Source organism: Dermacentor silvarum, chromosome 6 (assembly GCF_013339745.2).
Source record: "Dermacentor silvarum isolate Dsil-2018 chromosome 6, BIME_Dsil_1.4, whole genome shotgun sequence".
In the NCBI taxonomy this organism is placed as follows: Eukaryota; Metazoa; Arthropoda; class Arachnida; order Ixodida; family Ixodidae; genus Dermacentor; species Dermacentor silvarum.
In genome coordinates this window covers 138,247,165-138,258,115 of record NC_051159.1, presented here as the reverse complement: position 1 = coordinate 138,258,115, position 10,951 = coordinate 138,247,165, and the positions used below count along the sequence as shown (strand labels likewise).

General features: G+C 49.2%; 1 protein-coding gene across 1 annotated transcript; it reads left to right on the top strand.

Moving 5' to 3' along the window:
- Positions 1-4,716: 4,716 nt before the first annotated feature.
- Positions 4,717-7,344, top strand: LOC119456918 (uncharacterized). Its single transcript, XM_037718735.1, has 3 exons — positions 4,717-5,949; positions 6,008-6,961; positions 7,174-7,344. The coding sequence occupies exons 1-3, from the start codon at positions 4,717-4,719 to the stop codon at positions 7,342-7,344; spliced, it is 2,358 nt and encodes a 785-aa protein (XP_037574663.1).
- Positions 7,345-10,951: the final 3,607 nt, after the last annotated feature.

Sequence of the window (10,951 nt, the reverse complement as noted above, 5' to 3'; positions counted from 1 at the left end):
ATAATGAGAATGTCATATTTAAGAGCTCCGCAATTCATCTTGCAATTCAGGAGTAGGTCTTGAAAATTATTTCACCAACACGATCTCAGATAGTTTGAAGGAATAAGATTACTACTAGGTACTGCTTTGAAGTTATGTCACTTTATTCGAACATCCAGCACCAGAGCAACGACAATGCTGAGGGGAATAGATAAAAAGCCACAAAATTCCAGCACCCTGTTTGGAAAGGCTGATGCAGCGGAATGCTGTAATAGCTTCCTTTACAGTCTACTCAATAAATCAAAGCGCTGTAGCAACTATTTCGAGCACATTAGTACAGGACAAAGAGCAACAAAAAACTGTGAAAAAAATTATATTATTACTAATCAGAAAACATTGTGAAAGTACACGAAGTGAGAAAACGTTGTTTTCTTGTTTGCACAAATCACAAATGGTTTACTGCACTTCGCAGCACGTCTTTTATTATTTAACGACCGTAATTTGTCCTTGAGAACGGGATTTTTCTGCTGTTGTTGGTTCCCGTACTTTGTATATTTGTCCGTGTTGGTAAATTTGCCATCTATGTGATAAATTGGTCATTATGTCTAACGCCTACATAGTAGTGGTTCATAAGAATGAATTTAACAAAATAAAAAAGCGGGTAGGAATATCAGGCCATCAAATTTAGATTTAGTGTGCGAGTCCAAGGGGGCAATATTCGAATTGATTCTTCAATCTGTAAATGTTTGTGAATTGTGCGATGGTAGTCGGTATCCATAGCAGGTGGCAATGTGATAAGATATAAAAAATAGTTATAAACTAGTAATTCCGTGCGTGACAGGAGAAGAAACCGCAGCCTGAATAAAACTCCAAATATATGTGACAATATAGAACAAATCTTCTCAACGTGTTTATTCTAATTGATATTGATGTGTTTTGGGGCGGGAAATAAACCGCCAAAGCTCCTTACAAAAGTTTCAACTTCAATGCTATAAAAGTGAAGAGTAATGTTTACATTAAGTATAATCGTTAAGATTAAACGTTTCAATACGTTAATATTGAACATTACAAAGAAACATTAGAAAGAAAACACATTTGTGAGCTATCCCTCGTTCTGAAGGGTGTAATTGTTATTCTGCAAGAACTCCGTAGTGAATTCCTGCAGTGATAAGCAATAATTGCAGTCGCATGAATTCCACTTTGAATCCAACGTCCAAAAATGTTGCTTAAGTAGCTTCAGCTCTAAGGACTCCCTGAAGACACAGCTTCCCTTTCTTCTAATTTTTTTAGAATAATTCCTCTAAAGAAAGTTACATAAGAAAAGCACAGAAGAACTATGAACACGTACGCCACTTAAAGGAGAGGTTTATTCTGAAATGTGGGAAAAACCATGTAATTAAGTGTTTTGTGAGAGGCTTTAAATAATAAAGAACACGGCCACGGCCTAATTGAAAGTTATAGCACCGAAAATGGCTTGTAGTGAAAAGGTGTTATTATGAAAGGAAAAGCTTCCTCTGGTACCGGCGTCCTTCGAGCGAGGGCATTATAAATTTAATCAGCAGATACTTCCTGTAAAACAATATGTACAATAGCTATGGAGAGTCTTGCAGAGGAACATTCAGGCTTTCTCCCAACGTCTTCGCATTTACATTTTGTATTGTTTGGGTGTCTTGACACGTGCAACAGGAAGTCCTAGGTAATAGCGTTCACAATTTAATAAAGCAGAAGGCACATTTGGCCAGACGACAGATACATATGATGCACGCCTGTATTTAACTATAAGAGCCCTACGTCTCTATCACAACGTCGTGAGGAGCGTCTGTATGCAAGTTCCAGGCAATTTTTTGCGCAAATTGAACAGTGTGCGCCCGAAAAACGCATCAACAGGAGAAAAAAAAATATCCACGGCTGAATTCGTCTAATATGCCACCAGCAAAACGTTCTTTTGTGTATTCCAGCAGCTCATCGTAGAGACTTTATTCTGTGTATCCTTTATTCTGTGCATAAGTAACAGCAACGCTAACAACGAACCGCAAGACAAAGTGGAACATGAATGACAGCTCTGAACAGACGTTTATTCGGGTCCTTAAATGCCTTGCGCTGTGTTAGCGCAGATGTGCATCCTGCTGACACGGCATTAGAGCCCAATAGAAGTTCGGCAGCAGCCATTTTGCAATGAACATCGACCGTTAATGCGTTGAGCAATGGAGCAGAGTACAGCACACCACTACATACATACATACATACATACATACATACATACATACATTATGTATGCATTGTGTATACATGTATACATGTCATGCATGCATACATACATACATACCACACACACAAACACATACATACAACATACTACACACACATACACATACTCATACATACATACATACATACATACCCATGTATATGTATATGTATGTATACATGTATACATACATACATGCATGCATGCATGCATATACATACATACATACATACATACATACATACATACATACATACATACATACATACATACATACATACATACATACATACATACATACATACATACATACATACATACATACATATTGTGGGAAAACACCTCGGTCCCGCGGTTCACGGCCACAGCTCCAGTCCCGGCCGGCCGTGCCCAAGGGCGCCCAGCCACAGCTCGCGCGTTCCTCGCACCACTGCTCGCGCGTCCGTCCTCTTCTTTGTCCACGGTTGGCTCCTATCCACTATTCACGTCAGCGTACCCACACTGCCCCTCCCTCTGCGAGGGTGTTGACGGCATTGGCCCACGGTAGTCGAACCCTGCCGCACGGACGACGAGATGCCGAGTCGCCATGGGCGACGACGCTACGCGCTCGTTGACCACGGCCACGATCACCACGAAAGACACGCAACAACGAAAGACAGAGACACACACCGCTGCTCCGCAATTCCAAATCACTCGCTCACTCGATCCGCCACGTCATCGCAACGAGCGCACCGCAAGGCACAAAACGAGTCGGCGCGACGAGTCGACGAATGTTGAATTGATTCTTCAATGAGCGACTAACGCAGCATAATGATCATGTATACCGCCACGGACCTAACATGTTCCCAGTACTTTGCAGCCCCATGCCAAGAAGCAAAGCCTAACCGACCTTCAGACCTCAATGACCAACTGTGGTGTCGATGTGTGCTTCTGGATGAAGCAGCACCCTCAATGTTCTCTCATTTCTTTCTCTCTTTTTGTCCCTTAATCCCATTCCCCTGAGGAGGGTAGCAAACCGGCGCCAATCTGGTTGACGTTCCTGCCATTGTTTGCTTCTCTTTTTTTGTTTCCGCTAATCCCCATTCATTTTTCACAATACAAGAGCAGCTTCATACAAAAAGCACAGAACTAGTTTGACGTGACCCATATGTGGAAAGAAAATGACATACTGACGGAGTGACGCAAATAAAAAACAAAACTAAAAAACCCATGAAAATTACCAGAGATTGCGATCCAAGAACTGCGCATAGCTTGGCGGAGTTCGTAGTTGAGGAAACACTTATCGCGCGAAAGAATAAATGCAGAGAAAACAAATTACAACGATTTCCCAATATGCTGCAGTGGAAGGTAAAGCCGTGCCATAGATTGTATCTCTCGCAGATGGTTTCTGTATGGTTTACAGGAGTTAACAATTTGAAGATACACAGCACTTACAATAGATTAACAAAGCTACATCTTCATTATGCTAATGGACAGTATTATCACAGAAATATCCATGCGTCTAAACGAGAAAAATGAAGAATACTAATTGTATCTTAGACTGGTTACCTCCATCCTTTCAGTCTGAGTGGGGAAGATCCGGCGCTCCTCGGACTCAGAAGAAGAGGAAAAGCACGCCAGCCGAACGTGGGACTCGCTCTTGGAGGAGGAAATTGCAGAGGCGAAACTACATGACCATACAGCAAGTGTTCGATTCCGCCAAGCCGTAGCCCGCGACGCTGCCTTGCAAAAACGGTGGACGCGAGAGTGGGACGAATGCTCGTAGAGACATCAGCACACCGTGGCCTAGGTTGCCTAGGTTGCCTAGGTTGCCCAGGTTACAGTGGGCCGTCGCCAAGAGCGGTAACGCTCTGTTGTGATGAAGTGGCGGTAAGCGTGCTCACTCTCGACAACTGCTCCAAGGACAGGGCTCTCTTTCCACCACTCGAAGACAACGCTGCTAGCGAGAGCTGTACAGAGAGCTATGAAACGACCAGCCGCAGATGGCATAAGCAATGCCGGTTAGGTTAAATCGTGGAAGATTTTACAGTGAAGCGGTTAGCCTGTGGTTGGTCGGGATTTTTCGTGCCCGCGTGCATGGCTCTCGCTCACAGAAATATGTGGGCCGATCCCGGAGACAGTGCTAAAACGCCTGGAGACCACAGTGTGCTGCTTCTCCAAGAGGCATCACATGACATCATCACTTGACAAATACGTCATTGCGTGACGTCATGTTTGACTTTATGACGTCATCAGGTTGCGTCATCAGGCGATATCATCACCTGACGATGCCGTTATTCTGTATATTGGAATTGCAATCCGAAGCTGTCATGTCTGCAGCTTGTGTGTAAGTCGTACTTTACAAATTTCCTGACACAATTTATTTTGAGAAACTCAATTATGTGCACACGTACGTGTGACGTACGTGTGCACATAATGCATCTATCCTTGATGCGGGGGCACTCTGCACGTTGCAGTGGTATTCGCAGCTCTTGGTCTCGTCCATCAGTATGGACGAGACACGCATGGCCCAAATCCTACACACCACCGCTCGTCAACTGGGCGAAGATGAGATGTTCAAGCGACTCAACGAGCGCTACCTCCCCATCACCAGTCGCGAAGACCACCCGGACTACGCCGGCCAGCCGAACCCCCACCTCGACCGAGATATAGAGGCATGGGAAGTGCGGCTGGCGGCGCAGAACCTGAACTGTCGTTCGGCAGCCGGACCCGACAGAGTTACTAACAAAGCCCTACGCAACCTGAGCGACTCAGCCATCACATCGCTGACACGCTACTACAACGAATGCTGGCGAGGCGGCAAACTGCCCAAGGCCTGGAAGACGGCAAAGACCATCCTGCTGCCAAAGCCAAACAAGCCACCGGGTATAGAGGGCCTGCGTCCCATCTCGCTCACGTCCTGCGTGGGCAAAGTGCTGGAGCACGTCCTTAACACCCGGTGGAACCGCTACCTGGAGGCGCACAACATCTACCCGGACTCGATGCTTGGCTTCCGGGCCAAGTTGGGAACGCAAGACGCCATGCTCCTGATCCAACGAGAAGTCCTCGACCCACCGGGCGGGACTCCGAAGAACGACAACCGAGCGATCTTGGGCCTGGACCTGCAGAGCGCCTTCGACAACGTCAGGCACTCGGCGGTCCTGGCTCAGGTGTCCCGCCTGGGGCTGGGCGCAAGATCATACAACTACATCAGAGCCTTCCTCTCTCGCCGCACGGCCAGGCTGGAGGTGGGAGGAACGAAGCTCGAAGAACGAGAGCTGGGCAGTGTCGGGACCCCACAGGGCTCGGTCATCTCCCCGTTCCTGTTTAACATCGTCATGATCGAGGTGGCCAAACGCCTGGAGGCGCTGGGCCCGGGGATCCGACACTGCCTCTACGCTGACGACGTAACCATCTGGGCCACGGGTGGAAGCGACGGAGACATCGAAGCGGGCCTGCAGGCGGCGGTGGACGCCGTGGAGTCTGCGCTCTCGGGCACGGGCTTGCGGTGTTCGCCGCAAAAATCACAGCTACTCCTCCTGCCACCACCTGGGAGGCACAGAAAGAAGGCAAGCCAAGAGGCAGCCGAGAACATCATCGTGCGCACCAGTGACGGTGTGCCGATCCCGCACGTCCCGGGGCTCCGAGTCCTGGGGATGTTCGTGGACGGCACCCAGACCAACGCCACGGCGATCAAGAACATCACAACCAAGATGGGCATCGCGGCGCGCCTGGTCAAGCGAGTATCGTCCCGCTACCGGGGCATGAACTCTCGAGAGGGGGCTCCTGCGTCTGCTGCAGGCTTTCGTTATAAGCCACGCGGCATATGCGGGGGCCTTCCACCGCTGGACCGGCGCGGAACGAGCCAAGATCGACGCCGCCATCCGGAAGGCCTACGCGGGGGCTCTCGGGCTCCTACCAGGCACAAAGACAACAGCCTTGCTGTCTCTGGGAGCACACAACACGCTCTCGGAGATCAGCGAGGCCCAGAGAGCTTCGCAGCTGAGCCGCCTGAGCAGCACAGCCGCGGGCAGAAGATTACTCGATCGGGTGGGATTACTACCTCCCGGAGAACGCCCGGGAGCAGGACCGGACGGGGAGCCAGAAGAACAAGTCCCCCTGAGCAACGAGGCAGCGAGGAAGACCATCGTCTACCCGCTGCCAAAGAACACGAACCCGGAAAGGGATGCGGGCAGGCGAGCGGCGAGAGCAGCGGCGCTGGCCCGGCAACATCAGAGAGACGAGGGCGCAGTCTACGTGGACGCCACAAGGTATCCGGGAAGACGCAACGCCTTCGCAGCGGTGGTGGTCAGCGCTACTACCGGTATACTACTAACGGCATGCACCGTGCGCGCCCGAACAGCCGGCCAGGCAGAGGAGGTGGCGATAGCCCTGGCCACAGGTTGGCCGGGCACGCGCAGGGTGCTAAGCGACTCGAAGCAGGCAATCAAGAATTTTGCCCGAGGCGTGGTCTGGCGGGGCACGGAGCGGCTAGTGAGGTCCATCGTGGCTTCGCGGGCTGCTTGCGGTGCCGCTGCAGGGCCAACCATCGCTCTCAAATGGTTCCCAGCCCACATGGGACGACAACTGGCTCCCGATGTCGAGAACCGTAACGAGGAGGCGGACGCTGTGGCCCGTGATCTCATCACGTGCCGGACCGCGGCAGCCCGACCCCCTGAAACCAGCGGTGAAGAACGTGAACAAGACCTCGACCCCCTCACCGACTACGGAGGGATCCTGGCGGCATACAGAGAGGCGAGGAGAGCCTTTCCGCCCCCGCATCATGAACTGTCACGTGCGGAAGCAGTGCAGCTCCGACAATTGCAAACAGAATGCGTGCTAACGCCAGCATTGGCCCCGACATGTTTGTGGACGCAAAGTGTAGCGTGCGCGAACGTGAACTAGCCACCCTCCGCCACATCATGTGGGGCGGGTGTAACAGTGCTGTGCACAACGGGAACGGGCAGTGCCAGGACGCCACGTATCCCAAAGAGGTGAGAGCTTGGATACGCTCCGAAGATTCAACGACGCAACGAAGGGCCATCCAGCGGCTTGAGGAGGCTCTGGCAAAGCAGAAGAAAAAGGGAGCTGACGCCCCGGACGACGGGAGCGGAGGAGCCCGAGTATCCAATGCCTAGCCGGAGCACAACGTCCTCAGGATCTAGGCCCTGGGACTATAGGACTCTATTAGCCTTAGTCCTCAGATAGGGAACACCTGCGCCCTGCGTGGCCGGTGACTTCCCGCACGCCGGATGCGTAAATAAATGTTGTTTCTCTCTCTCTCTCTCTCTCTCTCTGCACGTTGCATCTGAAGCACAGCGTGTGCGGCGACCATGATCGAGATTATGGCAAACACTGTCCAAAAACCGTACTTCCACCTAGCGGCCGTGGCCTATCGGACAGGCCTCAAACGGCAGCTGAAAAGGGCTTTGTCTTTGAGTTTCTGCATAACAGAAATATGTTTTCTCGTATATTCGAATTACAATCCGAAGCTATCAAGTCTGCAGCTTGCGTGTAAGTCGTACTTTACGAAGCCTCTGACGCACATTACGTTGAAAAAGTCTCGCAGTTTCGCCCGAAAGGCGAAGCATCGATTGCGATAGCAAATTAGTGGACAGCTATATGAAGCAAGGGTAGTAGTTTTATCGGCCGTATGAACATGTAAGCATAGCCATAATTCCTAAATTACCAAGCATGGCGTCACGCGCGCACGAGCAACAATGAACGCATGTCACTCGATGACCGCGGAAACTCGCTGTGAAAATGCTGGAGTGAGTAAGAGTGGCTGCAGCAGCGAGCGAATTGACCTTCGGCCTGCCGCTCCCATCAATCCGAACCCGCGAAAACACAGCGCAGGCTTGACTCTGTACCCACCGCACACGGCTTTCAAGATACAGCAGCGCGGGCGGGCGCGCGCGGCCGCTCGAGCCGCCCGGACTATAACGCGCCCGTTGGCAACGTTGGCAACATCTTCGCTATACATCCACTTTCGCAGAGTAGAATGGAGGCGGATTTTCTTTTTTCGTAGCGTGCATATAGAAACGCTGAACGTAAAGAAAAATCCTCTAGACACCACGGTATTCAAAGCAGTGTTGAATTAAATTTTTTGTGAACTAGCTCATTTTTATCATATTCTTTGTACTCCTATTATAATACGGATGTTTTCTCGAACTTCCGACTTTACTGCTGAAATAAGGACCAATAACAACGGTCTCGAGGCGTTGAATAAGTTGAGGCTTCAGATACTTCTTGCCGGAGTAGCTCGAACAACTAAGTTACTTTATTACTGTCACTGTTTGCCACTAACGGCACACCGGCGACTGCCACTTCCATGTCGAAAACACCTGGGCTTTTTTTTTTTAGCACGCCCTTTCTGTTTTTTTTTTGTTTGTTTCAGCTTCCCAGCCGAGACTAATGTTCACTATCGGGAAGGAGATCTTGCGGCTAATCTATTTCGGAAGACCATTGATCGTGTAGCCGTGAAACAATTCCCTTTCTTTCCTACCAGTGGTGGCAACCTGACTTAGTGAAGAAGAAAAAAAAAAAAGACAGAAATGCCTATTGCAGCTGGGGCCATGGCATGGGCTCTTTGAACGGACGCTCGTCTTGGCCGCGGGAAAATTCCTATCTACGAATATATATTGGTGACTTGTCTGACTTAAACTGGCAATTTATCACTGTTTACTGCAAATGAAGTCACCCGCATCAATTTTCTCTTTCTTCTCTTGTTTTTATTCTTTTCTGCAGCATATTAGACGTGGGTACTCATGTTTAAGTCTTGAGAGACTCGTTATACACTACTAGGAAGGAGAGAAGCACAGCAATGTCGCCAATGTTCACTTATGGGGAATGCGATCTAAAGCGTCTAAAGGAAGTGAGCGGAAGGCTCGTTCTTTACTGCGAAAAGAACGACTACATAAGCGCTATATTATGTCCTAACCTCTATTGATGGCCATTTCGTATTTTTAATTTATCTCCTTTGTGTGCTTGCATTTTCCAAAGAAAGGTCATGAATTGTTACCGCCGCATGCACTTACTCTAGTGCTCATTCGGGTGTTAAACGACTTCGAGGCAACCGAGCTGTGGGCGAGTTTAAAAATCAAGAAAGACCACCGTGATTTGTCTTCACCTGCGTAGAACGCGAAGATGAACGTCATGTTCCTGAAAATCGCGCTACGTCTTGTGAAACATCTGCAGGAGGATTTCAAAGGCCGGTCGCCATCGGCAGCGCATATATCTTCATCTGGTGGTGCACAATTTATTTTGTGTTCCCCACTGTTTAAAACCCAAATAATATCGAAATAAAAAACCCCGTTAGAACGCTCGCCACCCAAGAAATGCTAGGTTGCCAATGCTAAGACGGGACGCATGCAGCTAAGTAAAAATATATGCTTTGCGCGGTACTGAATGGCTTACGGCAATTTGTCTGTTGATATACAGTGGACCTCATCTGGAATCATGCGGGAAATACCCGGAGAAAAAAGCAGCTACGCTACGCTACGCAAAAAGGTGCGACATCATGAACGGTTAATGTTTTCTCAGTCGTGGTACCTCCCGCTCTGATCGACAAACGTACTGCTGTGCTTTGCTTCTCTGAATACGGAGCGAGAGACTAAATTTTGCTCCAACTACGTATTGCGTGACGTGGCAACGGCGCTATATGTGCACTCGACACATGCAAAATCGAGTAATGTTTTTTTTTTTCTAAACAGAGATGCGAAAGCAAGGCGCGTGACATATATTCATACTTTAAAAAGCTTACATGCTTAACGTATGACACAGCTAGTGCGGTCTTACGGCCTAGTCTCGCAATTGTGCTCGCCCCCTATTCGTAGTAGGCTTGCCGTGGTCAACAAGGGTGGACGCGAATTTTCATCCCTCTTTCTCGCTGTCCGAGTATCTACATGTCATTTCTGGACCCTACGTGTCGACCTAGGGGGTGCTATAGGGCGAGCAAGCGTGAAACCTCTGGAAAATTGCACACTTAGAAATCCTGATGAGCACATGTTTGAGCTTGATGAATTGTACCTACTTTTGATGAGCAAGCTCTGTCAAACGTCACTACACTCGGTATGACAGACATATTATATCGAGAAACGCTTCTCTGAGCGCCAAGCGAGAGGCTGAATATAGCTCCGACTGCGTAATGGGAGGCGGGACAGCGGCAGCATTTGTGCAGAAATTTCACGTAAAAAATCAACAATACGCCGCACTTCCTTATTTTTTTGTCCTCCTGTTAAAAATACTGCAAAAAACGTCAGCCCTACTAAACGCGGCCCAACGGGGAACGCTTATAATGACTGCAAAATGTGCCGTCCCGCTCTCAACGCACCACTTGAGCGGAGCCCCCCTACGGCCTTCGCTCTGCTTGTTGTCATGCGTGAAGTTTGAATTATCAGCATATAGATAAAGCGGCACTGTGTTATGATAGAAGGCACTGCAACAGTGCCTGAAGCTTGAGACCGAGTTTCTTTACTGCCGAAGTCAGCACATTTATTTTTAAAGCGAAGTTTTAAGCGTCTGTCCGTCGCCTGTGTGCAGAAAACTGCAATATCATCACCAGCATTGGCTCGAGCATCATCGTCTTCTTCCGTAGCTGGCGCGTTCGCGCCCCTCGGGTTTGCTCGTGCTCATGCTCAGCACGCGCTCGTGCCACTGCTCCCGCGTTCTTCGTCATCGTCGTCTTCCACAGCTGGCTGCGTTGCAGCTCATCATTCCAGCGTAGAATTTCTCTTCTGTCATCGG